This window comes from Melospiza melodia, chromosome 4, assembly GCF_035770615.1.
Source record: "Melospiza melodia melodia isolate bMelMel2 chromosome 4, bMelMel2.pri, whole genome shotgun sequence".
Lineage (NCBI taxonomy): Eukaryota > Metazoa > Chordata > Aves > Passeriformes > Passerellidae > Melospiza > Melospiza melodia.
In genome coordinates this window covers 75,166,386-75,189,836 of record NC_086197.1, presented here as the reverse complement: position 1 = coordinate 75,189,836, position 23,451 = coordinate 75,166,386, and the positions used below count along the sequence as shown (strand labels likewise).

Here is a 23,451-nt window from a genome sequence, read left to right as displayed (position 1 = left end):
TGTCAGGTGAGGTTTTATGCATGTAAGGATAGGAACTTCCATTGGTATGTTTGCAATTAATTTCACGATGTATCACTCAGCAGGTAGGTGTAGTTAGTAAGCAAGTGGTTTTTACTGTATTCCTTAAAGCTGCTCTATTCCATATTACATTAAAGCTCTGAAAGAACATGTGTGCATATGTACATAATAGATACAGTGGGCAGTGTTTCCTTTCTTTGGATAATGTTTCCATGCAGTTATAGAACATACCTTTTGTTTATGTTTTCCTGTTTGGTAGAAATGCAGGAAATGTAAATGCATTGCTGTCATGAGGCGATACAGAGATGTTCACATAATTCAATTGACTTAAAATAGTTTTCAATGATTTTTTGATTTTTCAGGGTAGTAGGGTTATATGAGAGCTTGACTAAATACTTGCTAAGGGGATAGAGAGGACTCAGATAAAATTGTGGGATGAGTGAAGGTAGTCAGAGATAGCAGTGCTTCCTTTCTTAGGTATTTATTGGCCAACTGCAGGGTCTTCAGAGCAGCAAAAGTGATTTGGCTTTGTCCACAGTGCAGTTTGCTGAGCGTTGATGAACTAAGGTGAACAAAGAAAAGAGGTAAACAGGTGAAAAAGATTAATACTAAGTTAAAATAATATAAAGAGAGTAAACTGATTATGTTAAAACCAAGCAATAGTTCTAAAATCAGGTTTAGTTGCTTTTCAGCCAACAAATGCAAAGTGTTAGTTGTGTTTTTTCATCAGAAGTGTAAGCTGTTGACTTACCCTAGAGAAGGCAACTTTTTTTCCCCCTTGAACAGTTGCTGTTATTATTTTACAAAGTCCATGGTACTCTTAAATACATAAATAAATTAAATAATTACTTGTGTACACTTATCCTTGAAATAGCAAAATTCCGTACCAGCTGATTTAAAAATAGAAAGCTTGCAATGTTTATACCTTTGTGTGATTTGAGGGAACAACAAGCCCACTGGACTTTCTAATTTAAATGAGAGTATAATTCATTTTCATTGTTGTTTTTTATTTAATTTGGTTTGCTCTGTTCTAAATAATTAAATATTTTTTTTCTTATTTAATTCTGATGCCAGACAGTATAGTTCAGTCTTTATCAGCATGAGTTGTTCAGGGCTTTTTTGATCTTGGCTTTTTAATTTGTTTGTTTGTGTTTAGTTGGGTTTTCTTTAGTTGTTTGTGGGGGGTTTTTGGTGTTATTGGGGGTGGTGTTTGTGTTTTGCAAGTTCTGGAAGGCTATGTGAAGGGAGCAATGCCTTATTTTTTAGGATACATTTATATGAATAACCTCTGTGTATTCTGTGTCTTTGAGAACACGTGGTAATTTTGTGTGATGTAAGGTTAAAAGGTAAATGGTATGGTACTGTTTTTTTTGGCTATTGCATTAAAGTGTTTGACCTTTAGTAACCTGTCTTTATCTTAGGCTGTAAACTGTTTAGTTCTGCTTATCAAAAGGGACTTCACTGCTCTGTTTCCATGCTGTTCTCATCCAAAACACACTGTATCAATCTGGCATCAGTAGACTTTATCAGCAGCAGCTATATTCTGTTTAGAGATTAGGCATAAAAAGTTTATGTTGTAACAGTACATTTTATTCAGTGAATATTTTCATTTGTAGTTCAGTGGTTTCCAATTTCATTATCTAGATTAGATCTTCTTTTGTATTACCTTCTTATTACCTTACTCTTTCCCACAATTTTAGCTGTTTGACTTGAAATTACTTTGTTTGGTGTCACTATACAGTGAGTTATTTTAGACTATTCACACTATACCCTATGTCTGTCTAAAAGTAAGGTTAAAATGGCAAAAGTATCTTTGCAGGCTTTTGACAGATTTGTGAAGGAGATCCCTTCAAATCATAACGTGGTGGCTGTATCTTGAAACTTGATTAAGTGTTTAATTAAACAAGTCCCCCCTACCTTCAGTTGTCTGTGTGATTTACAAAAGTGAAGCTCTACACATTAGAGTATTGGCCAGAGGCAGAATTTGCTGTATCTCTGAAGTTGGCCATAATTGGTAATGCTGCTGGTGATTCTCTACAAATCTGTAACCTGCAGGAAGCTGACAGAGTTTGAGGGCAGCTGCCAGTTTGTTTGAGCTATTTTTTTTTTATTGATGTGTTAATTTACATGATGTTTTACTTTTATTACTAGTAAACAAATACTGTTACCATAATCAGCCTCCCTGTTTATAGTTGGAGTAAATAGGATATTTCATGAAGTAAGTCCAAGAAGACTGAGTCTTGACTGCTTGTATCCTTGTGTCAGCATTAGTGTGTCTGGCAGGAGCAGGGCAGTGTTGTCCCCCTGAACTGGGCACTGGTGAGGCCAATCCTGTGTCCAGTTCTGGGCCCCTCACTATGAGAAGGGCATTGAGGAGATGGAGCATATCCTGAGAAGGGCAGCACAGCTGGTGAAGGGGCTGAAAGTCAATTCTTATGAGGAGCAGCTGAGAGAGCTGGGAGTGTTTATCCTGGAGAAAAGGAGGCTCAGGGGGATTTATCACTCTACAACTGCCTGAAAGGAGATTGTAGCCAAGTGGGGATCAGTCTCTTCTCACAGATAGCAAGTGACAGGACAAGAGGAAATGGACCCAGGTTGCACCAGGGGAGGTTTGGGTTTGATATTAGGAAGAATTCACCAAAACAGTTGTCAGACATTGGAACAGGGTGCCCAGCAGAGTGGTGGAATCACTATCCATGGTGATATTTGAAAGATGTGTAGATGTGGCACTTAAAACAAGGGTTTAGTGGTGCACTTGGCAGTGTTATGTTTACAGCTAGACTCAGTCTTAAAGGTCATCCTTAATGATTCTGTGATTCTGAGTTTTACCTCCCGAGTATTGGAAATATCTCTGTTACTTTTTGACTTGGTGGATTTGTTGCATCATGCTGCTACCAAAATTTGTAGGTGTCAGGCATCACAGAAAGCTGCTTTAAGCTGTCTGAGGAAAAGCTAAAGCTCTCAAAAATAAACCCCAGCACAGAACAGTATTTGATGATCCCAGTTTCTTTTTTTTTTTTTTTTTATAAGAACAGATTGAAGCCAGACTCAAAAAGAATCAAAACTTTTCAGTGTATGCCAGAATCCGAAGACAAGCAAGCACTTCAAAAAGTCACGAGTGTGTTCGTGTATCTTGCCAAGTTTGCTCCCAGTCTGTCCTCTGTCAATTCACCCACCCCATCAGAAAACTTCTGGAAAATGTTCAGTGACACTGGATTGAATAGGGCACAAGACATTCCTTGAATGAGTTTGGTAGGTAACAGTTCTTGTGCTGAAATGCTGCAGCATTGCGTAACTGTCTCATTAGGAAAAGCTTGAAAAGAGACTGTAGAGAGCCAGTGTTCTTAGAAGATGTTTTTAAGTACAAAATGGGCTTGTTTTTTCCAATGAAAAAGACAAGTGATTTCCATCCAAGCTCTTTTGAGCCAGCTAATTGCTGTGATTCTTCAGTATTACTTATGACTGTAACCCAGATTTGTTGAATAATTATTTCCAAGTGCCATGGGATACAGTCAGTGGTACATCCACTCAGTAAGTGCAGAACTCGTACCACATTCCCTTGGAACCACAGTTGGTAATATCTGCCCTAAGACATATGATTTACTAACCATAAAAAACAATCTCTACTCCTTGTGGCTTTCTCTTTAGTGAGAGACGTGCTTTCTGTTTTTACCAATTTTTGGATCAGATTTCTGCTTCCACATTGTTGTGAAAATAACTCGAATTGTGGGAACAGATTTAGAAGGAGAGAGTTTGTGTGTTGAATGCTAATAACAGAAGTAATGAACATATTTACAATAAGAAATGAGGCTTCATCATACAGGTTCTCTGACCTACTCCAGCTCCATCTATTGTGCCAGCTTCACGTTCTGGTTCTGTATATGTTTTGTATTTGATTGAAGTTGCATACTAAGATATGCAAACATTTAAATGCAGATCCTGTATGCTTTGTCTGTCTGGGTTAGGGGGCAGTTCCTTGAGTGTTTCCAGATGAGCTCAAGGTGGACACACTAGTGTAAAGCTATAGATAAATGCCCTCTGTAGATGTCATCCATAGCTGCTCATCACTTTCTCACCCAGGACAGATGATTCCTCCCTGCAGCCCAACTGATGTCCTAGCATGTGACCTAATCAGACTGGTTCTGCCTAAGAATTCATTTTAGGAGTAGTCCTGGATATTACTGGCTCACACAAACAAGTGGGGTGGTGGTCTCTGGCATAGGGATGCTGACAGCTGGGAAGGGGCAATAGCATTTTCAGCTGACACAGCTGCATGTGGAAAAATGTATCTATTCACAAGCTAAGAAAAGGTTAGAGAAGTATTAAAAAATAATTTTCTTTTTTGTTTATTTTGTTTTAGATTTGAAATGAGTACTTAAATTAAATGATGAATGACTATTTCAAGGGTAAAGGCAGGACAGTGACTTGGACTTGAAAAAAATTTGATTAATTATTGAGGCACTAATAAAACTGATTTGTGAGGCTAATATAATGTGTGAAGTAATTCAAAACCTTCAGAAGCAGTAAGGTTTAACATAAACTAAGCATAAAATGTTGGTAATCGAAGTAATTGTTTTTCTTCTTGCAGCTGTTGCTTTTCTGAGAAGCTGCCCATTACACACAGTAGTTTACTTGGTTTGTGTAGTATTTTCTTTATGCTGCATATGTGATGAAAAAACCCACCCTTTGGCATGCAATTTCACACTTGCTTTAGCATTTTTTTAAACATAAAAGAAAAAATTCAATGCTCTTTATATAGCGATGGGGAGGAAATCTTCACTTGTAAGGACTGGTTCTTAAACTCATAGATCCACCAGCTATGAATTTGTATTAGCAATGCTGTGCCAGTTAATTGTGCTACTAATCTGCTCAGAGTTGCTCTTAATGGGTAAGAAGGAGTTGTTGGGTTTTATTTTTGTTTGTTTATTTTTTATTACTGCTTATTTTCATTGTGCAATTGGAGAAAGTACAGGCAATCCACACCTCTGGGTAAAATGCTGTCTTGCCCATTAACAAAAATGAGCCCACTTAATGCAGAATGTTGTTGAATCTGAGAATATTTGTAGCTGAGGATATTTGTTGAAATTGAAAGTGGCATGACTGTTCTTGAGGACAAACTAAGTTATCACAAGTCAGTTTTGGGTAAAATCAAATGCATAATTTTTGATCTTGACTTCAACACAGTCAACCTGTGTGGATTTTGAACTACTATACATTTCATACAAAATATTTGTCTGGTTTTATGACAAGAAAGATTGGTTTGTCATTTTATTATTGCTGTTAATATACAGCCCATTCTGCTGAAGCTTAAATGAATATCACTTTCCTTTATGGTTAGTGGAAGTAACTGAAAATTATTTGGAGCATTTTTAACAAGACAATTAACATAGAGTCTTTTGCAGATAAACTTCACCCTTCCTGTTTTGGATGGAGCAGTAACTTTACTGTGGCTCAGATTTAGGAAGTGGCTTTCCATCAATTCAGTGTTTTATAAATAAAAAGTTGTAGGGTGAGGCCCTTCCTTTGGCATAAAGCTGATTATTTCCTGTTTAATCCTAAAGTGGTGTATTTCAACTAATGGAAGTTTCCTAGCATCTGTTGGAGAGGAGAGTTTTTAGGATTTTGTTTTCATTTATGCTCCTACAAAAATACAGTTTCTGTGTTTGCATATTATTATAGAACAAAGAGAAATTATTAGCTATATAAATAGTTACCCTTTTACAACTTTTGAACGTGGCTGCACAGTTGTTTGTACCATGACATTCTTAAACATACAGCTGGGTATTCTTAAACATGAGCTGCATTGACACATCTTCAAGAGATCATCAGTCCTTCCAGTGAGATTTAGAAACTGATCAATTGTAATTGCAATGGGTTTTTTAAAATTTCATATTTATGATCTCCTTGCACAAGGCACACACTTTCTATAAGAAGAGGCAGAATTTAAACTTGTACTGCTGTTTTACCTAAGGAACACACAAGTTAATATGTGAAGTAACTCTACCCTCATCCAACACATCTGTTGTAAAGAAGGCTATGAAATCGAGGCCACACACAAACTGGTCTCCAAGGGCCTGTAGTTGGTGTTAAAATGCTGTTATTATGTGGTCTGATTGGTTTAGTGAAGAATAATCTCCAGTAAAACCATGTAACATAATAGTCCTTGCTCTCCCACATGGGAGCTACTTCTGCTTGACTAAGCAAGACATTTCTTGAGGAAGTAATAACACACTTGTTCTTGCCAAAATGTAACATTAAATGAAGTGTATAATCATGTACATTTCTGTTGTGTACCAGTTCTTGTTCATTTAAACATTTGTGTCAAGTCCTCCACCATAGTATTAAAAAAATAGTAAACACATGGATTTCCTAGCAATATATTTAAAATAAATTCTTACTCCTTGTTGAAAACTTGTGTGTAGTACTTTTAAAGCAATGAGTAGCTACTTGGAATTTGTAAGCTTTCATAAATGAAGACTCTTTTTTCTAAATAGCACCAACTTTTGCTATGATTGTTCTGAATCACAACAGCTTTGCTCTACAGATCTACCCTTGGGTAACCACAGCTGTAAACAGGCTCTGCACTTGCTGAGGGACTTCACATTTTATTGCTTTTTAATTACATTAATCTTTAGGTCTCCTCAACAGTGTCATACAAAAGCTGGATTCACACAGGTCAATAATTCTGCCCAGTGTGTGTACAAGACCAGGGTTGTGTCTCAGGACCCACACCAACTCTTGAAGATTTTCAGCTCGGCTTTGAAAATGTATTTGTAAACTCAGCAGAGTTGGTCACTGGTGACACAGACACTCACCCCCAAGTTTTACAGAGCACTTTTCGTAGTAGAATTCTGCTTTTAAATGAGGAGAAAGCCTTGTGTGGTGGCACTGTTTGAGACTCCATGTCCTCTATCAGATTAGCTCAGTGAAAGGGGTGAGTGATGCTGTGACCTAGAAGTGAAGTGCTGTAAACCAGCTGAACAGAAACACTCTGGCTCCCAGCACCCTCCCCTGCTCACCTGCTGCCCCCATGCATTGCCAATAGTGCTCCCTGAGGGCAAAGTGGAGCTCAAATCTGAATCCCCATCTCTTTTAAAGTGAAGGCTCTATCAACGTCTCTTCCACACAAGGGACTTGCAGGAGACTTTTCAGTCAGATATTTAGATGCCAAAAATGGTGGGTTATTTCTGAAAGTTGATTAAATCTATTAAAGTGCCTAAAAGGGAACTTGAAAGTTTCATTGGAAAGGGAGGCAAAATTGCATTTAAGTGCAAATAACTTTAATAATTTGCATATCTTCAGTAAGAAGCAAATTGACATGAAATTGTTCATTATTCCATAATAGATTAAATAACTTGTTTCCCCCAGTTTGCATTTCAATGAGTATCTAATTGGTCTATAAACACATTGATTAATGGGTGTAGAAAATATTTCATAGATACAGGGCAAAATTGTTAGTGTGTTTTTAAGAAAGGAATAGAGTACACTTCTTGATATGTTAAACATTGTACGCCACTGTAAACTGTGTATGTATACTATCATAACCAAGCATTGAATTTGTTCTATGTTAATTTAGTTTTTTGTAACCATAAAAATTAGTTCATTATGGTTGACAATCAGTTTTAAATGTCTTGATCATGAAAATTGTCTGCAAGTGGTTTAATGACATTTCTGAGCATTCTTTGCACTGTGGAGCTATAAACTTATATTTTGTACTCATAAACATAACAGTACAATTACATTGCCACTGCAGTGATGAGAATGTCTGTGTACCCTTTTAGTAGTGGATTAACTTATTGTAGTTTGGAAGAGTAAATTTTGGGTAAGTTAATGAAATCTAATTTACGTAGTTGAAAAAAATTCGAAGATAACACATAAATAAATGAAAAAGAAGGGATTTGGGAAGAGATAATAATTACTTTTAAAAGATGCCACTGACAAAGAAAAAGCTGTGATAGGGGCAATTCAATGTTTAGTAGTTTCACAATTTGCTTAAGCTTACATGCACAATTAAAATGCAAATTTGACTGCATATTCAATCAGGTTAGAGTTAGGTCTACATTACAAAAAAAAATCAGTATTGTTTTTAGTTAGAAGTAGAAGAAAAATTATACCTAATAGTCTGTTCTCACCCATGCTAGGAAAAGCTGGCACAGGTGTGGCTTGGGTAATAGAAGACTTGTCAGACTTATTTTAGGTCTGCTTAGGAGGGGAAATAAGAAGCTGGTTTATACCAGCAGAGGTTTATGCCAAACCAACTATCATAGTTTAGGTGAGGGAACAAAAGCTGTTATCTCTGTCTGGTGTAGGGGGGCCCTGGGGCATCATTGAAGTGAGGGAAATTTCCAGCAGTTTGCTCATGGAGTGTCTGGAATGGGCACGGTGTGGCTTTCAAACTGGTGCTGTACTTGTGCTCTGCATGTTGATGCTCTGCCTTTCAGTGAGAAATCTAACAACTACCAGTGAGCAGGTTGCTTCTTTCCTCCTTGCATGGAGTATTTGATAGTTGTGGGAAATATGCCCTTAGTAACTGAAAAGCTTCTGTCTTCTGGAAGATAATATATGAAATGAGTACTTGGATGAATCACAGATGCAAAATTGTGATTGCTGGGCATGTTGGGTCTTCTCAAAGTGAGTTGGGATCTAAGGGTTGCAGGCTATTTAACGCGGTTTCTGAGCCACAGCCTCCTTCCCCTGTGGTAACAGAGCCTTGGGGTCTTTGGCCTTTGGATGAGGAGTTAGAGCAGGCATCTGGAAGATGAGTACTGACTCACAGGCACTGCTGGTGGGCTGTGTGCATATGGTGCAGAGCTGCTGACAGAGTCTAGGCTTGCGTCGTGCTGCTCTGAAGGAGTTCTTGGTGGAGGCGACAGAGTGTTACATCAATCTTGAAATGGATGGAATGCTAAAAATACTCAAAAAAAAATCCCAGGAAAGGTTGTGAGGAAAAAGAGCGAGATGTTGGAAATTACAGATTAAATCATGGGCATCAATTTTGCTTGCTAAATCATCATATCCACCTAATGGATGTGGTCGTTATCATGTTTGCTGGTCCTGCTTGTCTCTGTGAGCAGAAATACCCTCTTCTGCACTGAAGTTTGCCCATCTCCTGCATATGGCTGCTCAAGCCTGGCATGTGTAAGTCTCTGGATGAATTCTATGGAAGAGGTTTTCAATGTGTGCATGAATCCAAGGGCACTCAAAACCAGTGCCACAGTGTGATATTCATTCAAAACCGTATTTGGAGAGCAAAGTGTTTTAATACCTGCATATAAAATAAAGCACATCCATTAGAACAGTTCTCCCAGAAATGAGAAGTGGAGATTCATTTGAGTCCTTTCTAAATTAGGAGAAATTTGCATTTCCCATTTGCTACTCAGTTCTGCTTTCTAGAAGCTGTGGACATGTAAGATGCAGAGGCTAACTTTTGTATCCTGGTGGGACCAGTCTTCCAAAGAGTCATTCCAATTATCAGAGAATTTCTCTCTTGTTTCCCTTTTCCTAAAAGCCTGTTTAGAATAGATACTGTGGTTTTAGCTGTTCTGAATAACCTTGAGAAGTTAAAAAAACTTCTTTGCACAGACTGTAGAGCTAAGCTAGGGAAACTGGGTGCATGGGTTGAAATAAGGCTTGTCCTCATCCCCTTTGAATACTATTGTTTGGTCCTGCTGTTGGAATAAAGCTGGCCAGGTATGCAAGATTTTGAGATCAAGATTGCTCTTATGATTCTTGTAGCCTGTAGTTATGTGCAGAGGAGGACATCCTAAGTTCTAATTTGCATTGTTGTCATTACTGTTTATATTGTCCAACAGCTCTTTTGCACAAAGTGTATGTGTGGCTCTGGAACAGTTTTGAAGAAAAACATAGTGCTGTGCTAGTCAGAAAATTATATGGGCTCTGTCAGTGAGTAGTAGGCATGTTGTCCCTGGCCATGTGTAATTTCACCCATCAGCAAAGCCATTCATCCTTCAGTTTAAGCCAAGACCACTTTTAGATTATCATTGAAAGAGGGATGTAGCAGTCAAAGACATGAGCAGTCCCCATGTGCCTGCTTCTGCCCCTCTTTCTTCCTGTTCAGAGGTTAACATTCCACAGCTGAGCTGGAAGAAGAGAGTGATTGCTATCCATAATTTTTTCTATGTCAGTGTCATACATTGTAATTCAAGACACTGTTGATGGCACTTTGAAGCTCTCTGTGAAAACTTGGCATAGATGTAGATGAGGGAGTTCTCAAAAGTTTCATTCTGCCTGGGGAGTTGTAGGGCTTGATTGCCTCCAACCTGGGCAACTGACATCTCCATTGCTCTAACTAGGTCTGGAAGTAAATGTCTTTTAGCTATGTTTAAACAGCTCTAAGTGTAAATTTTGGTTTAGCTTTCTCAAATAAATGAGGTGTGTTCACTAACATGTTGCAGGTGCATCACAACTTTATATTTGCATCAGGTGCTTACACAGAGACAATGTCACAGCAGAGGGCTGATCTCAGCCAGAGCCTCTATGCCCTTATCATGTAACATTCTAAAATTCCATGAGAATAATATAGAAGTATGCATATTTGTGATCCTGTGACCTCACAGATGCCAGATGTGCTGATTTTGGAAAACACTTCAAAGAACTTTAATTCACCTTAAATACTTGCTGTGCATAGGAGAAGCAAGAGTGCATATATCTCTTTATATATAGATGTGTGTGTATTTAATATTGTATTTACATATTTGGAAGTAGAACAGCTGTTTCTACTTTTTCTTCATCTACTTACTAAAGTTTTGCACGCTCTTTCCATTATGCTGGTGCTGTAGCTTAGGTCTGAGAATGAATGTGTGCTAGGGCCACGGTAAATGAGAGCCCTGTGGCTCTAGCTGTTTTCAGGATTATCTGATTTATATGTCAGACAGAGTAATCATGTCATTGGTATCATTCCCTTTCTTGTTTTTCATTTTAAAAATGTTATTTCTTCTTTCTCCACACGTGGAATCATTTTCAGGTTTTAGTTCCAGATGTTTACAGATGAGCTTTCTGTGTCTGAGCTCAAAATCAATATCAGATGGAATTTTAAAGATAAAGTTATTTTCATATGTTGTGGGTCACAAGTTCCTCCAGTATTTTTCTCCAACAGAGAGCTCTTTCTGCATGGTTGGAATCCTTTCTGCAATTTTTTTTTCTTCTTCAAGCATCACATTCTCATCTTATTTGTCAGAAATAGCCTCCTTTTATTCTCTCTAAAGATAGATATTAATGTCGTGCCACTGTTCCCTCTTCTTTCAAGAGCTTTCAGTGCTTTGACAAAACACTGAAAGTAATTTTTTTCAAGTAATTAATTGTACTATTAAGCTGTAATTAATTAACATATTCTGTATTGATATTCTTGTAATTGATAATTGCCATTTCCTTCTGTAAAGCAAAGTATCAAATCTCTGGAAGTTGGTAGTTGTGCCTTGACTTCAGAAGGAAACTATTTTGTGAAGTTTTCACTTTAAGACCATGGCTCACAGTTCTTTCAGTTGTGCTGATGCATCTGGTTTTAGAATTGAATCACTGAATCACATTAATGGGGTGGGGGGGGAAGTAATTTTAAAAGGGAACATCTCAGTGATGCAATTTACGTTGCAGCTATACAAATAGATTTATCAGCACAATTGTGATGGAGGCAGATTGTACCAGGATCAGAATTAGCACTGGGGCAGAAAGCTTGTTGAGAGAAAATTGCTCAATTATTGTTAGAGGAGCTGAGCTGTTTCCTTTGTTTTCTGTTGTTAAAAGTGCCTTCCTGCTCCACCTTTGCCCTCTTCCCCCAGTTTAGGTAAATTCTATTTTTTTTAAAGTCTTTTGTCACAAAATATTGAAAATGTTCATTTCTTTGGCAAAGGTGTTTAGTTTCCAGATTGTTGTGACAGCAAAGTGACTTTTTGGAGTCAGCAATGATAAGGGCTCTCTTGATTCTCTTCCAATTCTTCTTTTGTGAAAATTTGGAAGAAAAATGTGCTTAGCTCAAGCCAGTATTTATATGCTAAGAGTCACAGAATTTCATCTGGGCTAGTTCTTTGTGGTGTGTGGGTGAAGTAGCAGGTAGCACTATTTGCCTTTAGTTTGCAGACCCATGAAAAGTAGAGCACTTCCTTCAGTTGTAGCTTTGGGTGCCTCCCTGTGCAGCTCTTTCTGAGCTTTTCCTTTGGGAAGAGAGAAAAAAGTAACACAGATTTCCTCCATTTGAAGTTTTTACAAAGTACCATGTTTTACTTGCTGTGGAACATGAGCTCTGAGTGTCTGGATTTTGTGCTGTTGTTTTACTACCAAAGAACTACAAAGCGGGAAACAAGCCCCTCTCTGGAAAAAATGCCGTGTGCATTTCCACACTTAAAAATGTTTGGCTCAAGTTTGGTTTGGGCTACACTCTTCTTTTTGACTTGTTACTCTCCACTGAAGTTTAGTTCCTTCCAAAAGATTCTCTTCTATTTGCCAACCAGTGTTTGAAAAGTGGGTCTGCTCCTAAATTGTTTTCCTAGACTATGCTATTAAGCATTTAAGAATTATCTTCATTAAAGGCATTGTGATAATCATTGTGTTTCTAAGAATAGTTTAGTTTTGTACAGAATGTTGGGGCTTTTTGCTGTTTTTCTGACATGAAGATGCTTGAGCTGACCTCAGACTGGTCCTTATGAATGGGTTCTTGGGGTGGGTTTTCACTGGGGGAGGGATGGGTGTGCTTTGTATGGGTTTTTATTTCGTTTTTAGTAAAGGGGAATTGCTTACATACAGTTGGATCATTTCTGTCCACAATACAGGTAAGTGTGAAAGGGTTGCACATCTCTGTGAAAAACAAGTTCTAAGACAAGCAGACAATACCAAAAGATAATCATACTTGGAAGATTATCAACATTTTAGCTTTTTTACCTCAAAAAATTGTATGGAGATAGAAAACTTACTTATCTTCAGTCAAAAAGCTAATGTATTTTGTAAATGGAAATTGGCCTCCTAAGAGGTTTGAAAATGAGTTGCATCTGGCAGTTGGAAGACTTTGAGAAGTTCCTTTTTTGCTGGGTGTTCAGATGAATGAACTTAGCTGGAATTTGGAAAAAAAATTGAAGCGTCACTGACTTGCTTTGGAAATTGCATAAGAGTATGCAATTTATGTATATGTTTATTATGCAGACATTTATTATATTTTAATTTATGCATATGCTTATGTTTGTTGCTGCAAAACAATTGCAGAGATAATGAAAAGTTAATTCACCTCAAATGTGGTGCATGACTAGCTTGCAAACTCTCCATTCTTTGTGGGAGATGGATTCAGGTAAACCACAGCCAGGACTCCTTTAATCCTTAGTGATTAAAACCATCCAAACTAATTAAGTCTTCTTTGTCAAGGAGTTCTATAAGAAACAGATATCCAATAAACAAAATTTGGTGAAATTATTTAAACACAAGTTATATTTGAAGTATTAGGAAGGATTACAAACGAAATTATTGGTGCTTTGTATGAAGATTGAGATTGCTAGACATTTCACAGTTTAATTTTAAATATATTGAAATGAAAAGAAAATCTGGTTTAGCATTTGTACTTTGCTTTACTGTTATTTATTAAATATTGCTGCAAGGAGTACTTCATTTCTCTATTATGGTATTTCACCTTATAAAAGTTATTTTTGGTATCCAGATAGTGCTGAGCTAGTTACATTTTTATTAGCACAGGTCAGAAGAGAGGAAATGGTCAGTAAGTTTTACAGCTGAAATTCAAGTTCAATCCAATATCCTTTGTTACAATTGGATCTAACTCAATAAGGGTTAATGTAAATAATGTGCTAACATAAAGACTTTTGCATTTAATAATTTTCTAAAATGTGTTGTTCCTAGGTCTACAGACAAGACTGTGAAACCTTTGGCATGGTAGTGAAGATGCTAATTGATAAAGATCCATCTTTAGAGAAGTCCATTCAGTTTGCCCTGAGGCAGAATTTGCATGAGATAGGTGAGCGATGCATTGAAGAACTCAAACATTTCATTGCTCAGTACGATGCTGCCAACCAAGATGTGTCAGAGCCCTTCAAAGAGGGCTCATACTAAGGACAAAAATATGCTTTTAGATCCTCTGCATTGTGTCTGCCATAGTACATAAATCTGCTTTTTGTGGGGAAAGAGGAACTTTTGTTGGAGGTTTGAACGCAAGGCCTGTGCTCCTTTCCAGTAGCTCAGGTGGCTGTTCCTTTGTCCACTGTGGTCTCCACGATTGTATTCATCCTACCTGTTCTTGTTGACATATATTCCTTTGAAAGGATGTTCTTTTCAAAAATGCTGTAAAGCAACGAACTGGTTTTGAAACCTTACACAGTTACCTTGGAAAAAATGATCAGTCTGATGTCTGTACACTTACGTTTTGATGCTTACAGATGTAATTGAAGCATTGTATTTTTTATTAAAATTACATGAAGCTGCTCTCATTCCTCAAGTTATGCACAAATATGTCTTGTTATCATACATGCTATAGGAAGGGAAAACTTGCAAAATTGGTCACATTTAAATTATGATTTAAATTATTTAGCCTGGTTTAATTTAAAAAATCAGCTGAATTCTGTAAAATTACACTATGATTTATCTCTCGTCTCTGACTGCCAGAGTAATTAACTACTTGATGTAAATAGTGCTGTATTTTTGTTCTAATTGCAGGTTCTACAAAATGCCTTTTAAATTTTGGTGGTTTCCATATCATGACTCACTACTAGTAAGCAGTATTATGTAGGATGGATTCCATTTTTTGTTACTGTTTGCTCTGTTTTTAACTACACTGTACAGAATGTAACTATGGGCAGGCACTGAGCAGGGAAAGGTCATTTTTCCTACTCTGTTGCTCTCCCCACTTACAACTTCTCAAGCCTTTTCATCCATCAGTTTTAACAATAAGGAGGCTGTGTGTAATCTTTATTTCCAGCTTTAAGAAGGAGCAGGATTTGGGGTGTCAAGGATGGACAAGGAAAGTGAGCAGGACCATCTTCAGTAAACCCAGGTGTCTTGGTTTGAAAAGACAGGTGTCTGCTAAAAAGGCAGGAGCCTCTCTTGAAATGGAAAATGTAAACCCCCTCCCTCTGAATTATTATAATTTTGAAATTAAGGGGCTTTCAGGCAAAGATATGGAAATAGGAATAATAGCTCTTTACTAGGAAAATTAAAATAAAAATGCAGATATACAAAACAACACCAACAGAGTCAGAATATAACCTTACACCCTGTTGGTCAGTGTGTTGGTAACAGTCTGATTAAATGGTGGCTGCAGTGACAAGAGTGGTTCTGTTAAAGCCATGGTCTTGTAGAAGGGTGTAGTTTTCCAGCTGTGGTGTAGATGGGCCTGGTCTTCCTCTGGGAATCCAGTGGAAAAAGGCTCCTCTAGTATTCCAAATCTCAGATTTTTATCTGGGTAGGAATGCTTGGCTCCTCCCCCTGGGTGGAGCATCCCATTGCAGGGGTGGTGTAATTTTCAGCCAGGCAGTGAGACTCAATGGCCCATTAACAGAAGGGATCTCCCTGGGCTGAGGATGGGTCCTGGAAGAGATAAAGAAAACTGCCCCACCTGGTTTTAACAGCTGGCTCATTACCAGGATATCCCCCCCAGAGTTATGAGGGATGGGTCATGGAAGAGATAAAGAACACTGCTCCACCTGGTTTCAACAGATGGTGATAGAATACATACCTCTGGTTACATCTTACATTGCAGCCTTAGAGACCAGGTTGCTTTCAGTTAGGTGGAACACAAAGTTTATCCTTAAGTCCTCAATTTCACTATCACTTCAAACCTAGGTGATTCTGGTTAGTGTCCAGCAGCACTCTTGACCTGATAGAACAACTTGCAGTTTGGGAACAGTGGTTGAGGAAAGCCCAGAGGTTCCCAGTGAAAAATATTTAGGATGCAGTGGAATCCTGACGAATGCATTTATTAAGGTACTGGTTTTTTATGAGCATTTTAGGAAAGTGATAATGTGAGTCATAATCACAAGGAGGTAAGTATAAGCATGATTGTTTTGTATACATTGCATTTAGAGCATGTGAAACTCTGTAAAAGGACTAATAACCAAACTCACTATTTCCAGATTTCATTAGAATGGTGTGCAGAAACACAAAGTAGCAATGATTTGGCATGTATAAGATACTGTATGTATCACAGCATCTTACACATGCAAATCTTGATATGGTGTATTAAATATGTATTGCATCAGATTCGTGAGATGCCTGGTTAGTTCTCATGTCAGTAAGGGGAGGTTTTGCAGTTGGCTTTTCTTGTTTTCTAAGAGTTCACATTGCTGCAAGGAGATGACCTGCAACTGGGATTGTGTGGGCTGCACAGTGAGTGGGAATCAGCTCATGGATCCTGCAGGATGCTGATTTGGGGAGGGAGAGAGGAGAAGAGAGGCAAGCTGTTGTGACATGGTAGTGACACCTGATCCACTCCTTCTGGCAACAAACTGGTTTACTCAGATCAGTCAGTCTTCTCTGATGCAGAAGCATAACTACAGCACTTCACTACTTCACTACAGGACTGAGAGCCTTCAGGATGTTACATCTGAGTTTCTACTTTGGGTTAGAAATGCTAATGGAAAAATAATAAAATTGTGTGTAATATATTTTTTATTAAAAATTGCCATTGCTACTGTACAGTTCGTTAGGTGTTTCCTTTGTTAGAAGCCTGAATAAGTTTATTGTTATAAATGTTTCCAAGTTTTCAAGTGCTTTTCTGTAAAGTAAGGCCTAAGTTTACACTCACAGAATCATAGAATATATCAAGTTGGAAGGGGCCTGTAGTGTTGGTTGAGTCCAACTCCCTGCTCCTCACTGAACCACTAGAAGCATTGTCCCGATGCTCCTTGAACTCTGGGAGGCATGGGGCTGTTCCACTTTCCTGGGAAGCCTGTTCCAGTGACTAACCATCCTCTCATGTCCAATCTGAACTTCCCCTGATGCAGATTCATTCCATTTCCTTGAGTCCTGTCACGGCACCAGAGAGAATTCATTGCCTGCCCCTGTGCTGCCCACCTTGAGGAACCTGTAGAACGCACTGAGGTCACCCCTCAGTCTCATCCAGGGTCCTCCTTTCACCGCCTTGATCACCCTACTCTGGGAACACAGATAGATTCATATCCTTATATTGTGGCTCCCAAAACTGCCCCCAGCACTCAAGGTGAGGAGCAGAGCAGGACAATCCCCTGCCTTGCCTGGCTGCAGATGCTGTGCCTGATGTCCCCCGGGACATGGGTTGGCCCTCCTGTTTTCTCCTCCTGGGGCACTGCTGATTTGAGTATAATTTGCAATCAACTGGGACCTCCAGGTCTCTTTCTGCAGGGCTGCTATCCAACTTCTCACTCCCTAAGTTTCACAGGTAATCAGGACTGTCCTGTCCCAGGTGGTGAATGTGGCTCTTGCCCTTCATGCAGCTGGTCATTGCCTCCCAGCTCAGAGTCTGTTCAGATCTCTCTGCAGGACTTCTCTGCTCTTGAGGGAATCCACAGCTCCTCTCAATTTAGTATCATCAGTGAACTCACTCAATGGACATTTGACTTGTCTTTCTCCATCCAAGAGCACTGGCCCTGAAATTGAGCCCTGTGGAGTCCCACTGGAGACCAGCTGCCAGCCTGAGGTAACACCATTCACTATGCCTAATCATTTGCTTAATCTGAATTTTTTTTTAATTGATTAAACTTTAGTTGTGAACTAGGGAGTCTTTTGAGTTTTATGTAAGTGCTATTTCTGTGAAAGGTTTAATTCACATTTCTAAGTGATGAGTAACTAATTTTCCATATAATACTTGGCGTTGTGTTGAATGTTTGCATTTGAACTTTTGTGATACATGCTTTCAGTTGATGTAAGTAAAATATAATATCGAAGTCCCTTAACTTAAGGAAGAAACATGGCTTTTATTCTTGCTTGCTTTACAAGTATGTGTTTTGGATTAGTTTTATGTCATGTAAAAAAAAATGTCCCTGATCTCGTAGTCAGCCTCAATGGGGCTCTGGAAAGCTGTAGGAAGAGCAGAGGGGGAAGGAAACATGTTGTGATGGAGGAATTTAATTTGTTGCCTTCAGAGCTCCTGAAAACAGAAATTACTCCTACCACTTCTTAATTTGCAAATACCCTTAAAAATTAAAAAGACAGTGGAAATTGAAAGAGTATGGAAATTTAGTGCTGTCTGCTGAGACTGAAGTGGTTACTGCTGTAACCTCACTTGGGAGAGTTGGCAGCTTTGAGTGGCAATGTGAGCAGTAAAGGTGAAAATTAGTAACAAAACCACTATTGATACGAAAGGAGGTAATGCCAGGTATCAGAGAAGGACCAAATCCTTGTCACCCTCTTGTCTGCAAGATTTTCGATTTTGATAAGGATAAAGTTTTACCTTAATATTTTTTACTGTCAGGAAGGTTGTACTGGGTGTGGCTGGGATAGAGTTAAATGTTCTTCATAGAGGCTGGTGCAGTGTTGCTTTGCTTCAGGTTTTTCCTGGAAACATGGTGATAACACTGGGATGTTTTAGCTATTGCTGAGCAGAGCTTACCCAGAGTCAAGGCCTTTTCTGCCTCTCAGCCCACAGCACCAGTGAGGAGGGTGGGAGTGCACAAGATGTTGGGAGGGAACACAGCCAGGACAGCTGATCCCAACTGACCACAGGTGACAAGACATCATGCTTGGCATATAAAAACTACGGATGGGGGTGAGGAGTTTGCCAGGGCTGTTCAAGGACAGGCTGGGTATTGGCTAGTGCTGAGCTAGTGGGTTTTTTGGTATCACCTCAGGGCTTTCTGTTTGGAGTTTGTTTTTATCAATTAAATGGTCTTCAGCTCAGCCCATGAGTTTTCTTATTTTTCTCTTCCCCATCCCACTGGGGGGTAGTGAGTAGGGAGCTGTGTCATGCTTAGGTGCCTACTGGGATATATGCTCCACTAGGAATATGGGTACTACTTCCAGTAACACTAACCACACTTTAGAGCTTTTGTGACTGTATCTGAGTGTTGTGCTGGTCACTGACACTATAACCCATACCATTCTCAAGGTGGAGGAATCAATTAGAAATATTTCTCATAACAAGTTGTCAAAGATAGTAAGATACTGTGTATGTCAAGCTGAAAAAAATAGTCATATAGTCATCTTTAAACTTTTTTTAGAAAAGTAAGTATTAAGAAGCAGTTAATCTAGGAGAACTGTAATATTCCATAATGTACTACAGTTTGGGAGAGTACATCTGCTGCATCTCAGGAGATGGTGTGGCATCAGAAGAATTACTGGTGGAGACATGTCTCCAACATGTGGCACAGCAGTAGTGGCATAGTATTTTGTTTCTGAGGATCCAAACAGAAAGCCATCTGAGAGTGGAAGGTCCTAATGCTCCCTTGGAGCATCCTGGGCTGGGGGTTATGAGCAAGTCAGCATCTCCAGCCCCGTAAGCCCTGCCAGTGTGGGGCTGTAGCATACTTGAGCCCAGCAGGCACATGGCTGCTAGGAAAGCTGCCTGAGCCCCGCAGCAGCCAGATGGAAGCACCCCACGAGGCACCCAGGCAAGGCTTTGATCAGCTTCCACCTCCACAAGACCTCTGTGTGCTGGGAAAATGACCTATGTGGTGAGTACCACCTCTGGTCATTTTACCCTGAAAAATACAAGCAATTAACTGCTAGTCTGATTACCCTTAGCAATAGCCTAATTTTCTTGGGTGCAAACCAGTGTCCATGTTCATTCCCTCCCTTACTTCTAGCTGCTTTTGTTTCCATACTTCTCTATCTTCAAGAAGGGCAAGCTTAGTAACTGCTAAAGCCATTGGCTTTCTGACCACCTGAAGAAAGGAAATGAATGAAATAATAGATGCTTCTTACCAAAAAAAGCCTGTGAAATGGAACTATCTTCATTAGTGGATATCACTGTTAAGAAATTCCTGCCCTTTATTTAAAACAGTGGAAGAAGTTTATTGTAACTTTAAATAGTTCCTGCTCCCTATCTGGACTTCAAGGCAACTATTGTGATTACCTCCTACTTTATAGTTTTGTCCAGCTTGCCTTCTAGAACCACTCAGTATCTCTCTTCCTTTAAGTAAGCAAACTTCAGAAATTATTTTTGGGGAAGGAGGGGGAAAAATAATAAAAAAAAATCACGTCCACAGGAGTTTCATACTGGTTGTAATGATATATTCCAAGCTTGTATGGTTTTTACATTTATATAGTTTACATTTTGCTTGACCCATAAATAATACTTGCAAGATTAAGAGGGCCGTAGAGAGTATTTACATAGCCCCACCATGCATATAGAGCTTTTAATACCTAGTAGACAAAATTAAGCTGTTTTGCACTGAACATTTTTCAGCTTAAACCCCCTGACTAAAATACAAGCAATATTTCATCCATAACACTGCTGGTAAACCCCTAACAAATCTAGTTTGATATTGTAACAAACTTCTTCAAATTCAGGGATATAAAAATACTCAGATTTTAAAATTTTAACTGTACAATATGTACATTAGTATTTGCACTGTTAAATTATGAATACATTTAAGCCTATGAAATACTACCTTATAAATATCAACTTTTTTTGACTTAGAATTGCAGCTAATACATTTTAAAACCTGGATAATGCATGTGAAAAGACACAATTCTGGAGCCTAATCCTTTAAGCCCATATGAAAATACTTTAGTTACGTAAGTGGATCCATTGACTTAAATGGGGTTACATGTCTGAGCAAAGGACTCCAGCAGTGTCCTTTACCTCTCTCACTGCTGAGGGGTGGGGGGCATGACAGAAAAAACATCACCACTCGTTGGCAGCTAAGTCCAATTTCCAGAAGCTGAATTAATATTTTCCTTTAAACAGGCATGAAAAAAACCCCAAACCAAAACCAGCCATCTCACACTTTCTCAAAAAGTTGTAGAGGAAAAACCATGAAAGTTAAATGTACAAAACATTCACTGCTGCTTTAGGATACATCAAGGCTTCAAGCATTTCAGCTCCCACATTATGATTTTTGCTTTCTCAAGGAGCATTTTACACATAAAAAGAATCCAGTTTTTGTATGGAAACTTGAATAAGGAAGAGTGAGCTTTATCAATGAAGAAAGGGCACAGTATAGAGCCTTCTTTTTCTTGGCAGCAAGAGGAAGAAGTCAAAGAGCACCCCGTGTGTCTATAGCTACAGCACAGGACTGACATTTTTATTTATTCGTCTTTGTCAAATCCTCTCTCTCAGATAATTCAATGTAGGTGAATAGTGAGCATAAAATAAAATGTCTACAAAACCTCTGTATTAAGAACTGCAGTAACAGTATTTTGACAGCTGAAACACAGTATGTAAACCTAGCAGTATCTGAGCAGATCATTTGGCGTGGTGACATTTCTTTCTGAATGTTACTTTTACAATGTAAACTCTGGCACGGTTATCATTTACAGTGGCAAAGCATTATGAACTTCAGCAACTTGCCTAAGTACAGTTATTAATATAAAAAAGATGTGGTTCAAACTGTAGCTACAGAATTGACTGGTCCTCCCAATTAAGAAATACTAGTAATTAATTAAGATATAATACAATTTTTTCCTTTGTGTCCCCTCTTCTTCTTTGATTTGGTTGTCCTTTGTCCAAACTGAGAACTGGATAATGCAGTAGTTGGACCGGAAAGATCATCTGTATAGTATGGATATCTCAATGACCGTGGCTGTGGAATTGGCTGTCCTAGAAAATATCCTTCCTCTTCAGAATCAGATGATGAGGATGAAGTTGAACACCAGGAGTCATCTTCCTCCCCATACAATCCAAAGAACTTATCAGCCAGCTGATTCCGCAGTGCATAGTCAGACCTGGTATGGGCATATTGTCCGTACAGCTCTGCGTTTTGGATATAGGCCCGAAGCTCACGTGAGCTTCTATTCTGAATAAATTTTTCATGATCCTGAGGGGAGTAATAACGAAATCTCTCTCTTGGAGAGCATCTTCTTTCTGTGGCCAAATTAAGTGCATTATCTGAACGAGACTTCCTACTTCTTCTGCGGTGGTGAGAAGGCCGACTTCCACGCTCTTCGAAATGGTAAACACGCCTACGAGTCCTTTCACTCATGGGAGGCTGGCGTATCTCGAGGTTCTCATAACTTCCATTATCAATAACATCATCTGAGAACTTCACTTGTTGTGGTCTAGACTGGGATTTAGATCGTCTCAGTACAGGCACATGCGCTGGCTTCTCCTCTGGCAGCACTTTTTCCTGACACAACTCTGAGCTCAGGCTCTTCAAGGACTCAGTGCTCCGATGGAGCATTGAAGAATTCAGAGTTCCCATGTTGCTCATCTTCTCACAGTCCTCCACCTCCAGTTCCTGGAAAGTTTGCAAAGAGTAGAGAGATGGCCGTGGCTTGCCTTCTCCATCCATTGAGGCCCCTGTGGTGGGAATGGAGAAAGAAGGAAAAAGAAAATGAGAGGAGAACCAAAGAGACAAGTATTATAACAAAATATGGAACATTTCTTGTCACCAAGTGTTTTTTTGAACTATTACCAAAACCACTTCCTTCATAGTAGGATAAGCTTTGTTTTGACTTAAAACATTTAACTATTAACTCTAATGACTAAAGAATTAGCTGTTGTGAGGACATCAAGATTAGAAGTTCATGGGTAGAAAATTTTGAAATATACATACAGGTATGCCTTTTAATAAAAAAGGCTTATTTAAAATTATTCTGCAGTCTGTGCTTGCCATTCTTAAGGCTAAAATAATGTCACATTTTTAGTGTTGCCAAATTCATGTTCCAGCTGTTGCGACAGGGAAGCCAAGCTTACTGCCTTGCAAAGAAGGATCCTTACTCTCAAAAAATCATCAAAAGCATCACATGCCCTTGATGGTCCCAGGTGCAACACCTCCCGTGCCTCCTCCTCCTCCCATGTCCCCTGAGCCAAGCTCCCCTCCTCAGTTCCCTCATTGCTGCTTGACAAATGCAGCCAGCCTGTGGCTGGGCCTCAGCTAGACAAGCAGCCGCCCTAATCCGGGTTACAGGAGGAAAGGAAAGGAGATGATGACTGGACAACTTTTCAAATGGCTCTTAACTGCCAGGTTTGGGCTTTTTGTACAAAAATAGGAGAGGAAGGTTAGCACACACTCTACCCCTTTGGGGGATAAAGTCATGTTTGACAAGGAGGTTCATAAAAGTGCACTATCAGTTTCCCTTTAGTGAGTGGGGAAAAAGAAATCTCACAAACCTAACTGCCTAAGGCTAAGAAGTTTACCATCCTTTCAGATTTTCTACATGTTTTTACAAGCAAATGAGGAAGTCATCTAAAGTGTTTTGTAGATTATCTTTAATATCATCCTAATATATAATGCAACTTCTTATACATAAGGTATAGAAAAATAGTAATTTGCTTAAAGCAGTGGTTTGTATATAATAAATGTGTAGTTGAAGACTGTTATTCTGTTTAACATTATTGCTTAAAGCAAAAAA

The 23,451-nt window shown here is 38.8% G+C and overlaps 2 protein-coding genes across 7 annotated transcripts in view; one reads left to right on the top strand and one right to left on the bottom strand.

Annotated features, from left to right (window-relative positions):
• PPHLN1 (periphilin 1) overlaps positions 1-16,656 on the top strand; it is a 64,035-nt gene extending 47,379 nt beyond the window's left edge. For 2 of the 3 annotated variants that reach the window (XM_063155200.1, XM_063155196.1), the window contains exon 10: positions 13,870-16,656. In XM_063155200.1, coding sequence (XP_063011270.1) covers positions 13,870-14,079 — 210 coding nt within the window. In that variant the 3' untranslated portion in view covers positions 14,080-16,656. The remainder of the gene's footprint in view (positions 1-13,869) is intronic. The other variant, XM_063155199.1, reaches the window with a different exon arrangement.
• Positions 16,657-20,144: 3,488 nt separating this feature from the next.
• Positions 20,145-23,451, bottom strand: part of PRICKLE1 (prickle planar cell polarity protein 1) — a 66,474-nt gene continuing 63,167 nt past the window's right edge. For all 4 annotated transcript variants that reach the window (XM_063155192.1, XM_063155195.1, XM_063155193.1 and 1 more), the window contains exon 8: positions 20,145-22,396. In XM_063155192.1, coding sequence (XP_063011262.1) covers positions 21,540-22,396 — 857 coding nt within the window. In that variant the 3' untranslated portion in view covers positions 20,145-21,539. The remainder of the gene's footprint in view (positions 22,397-23,451) is intronic.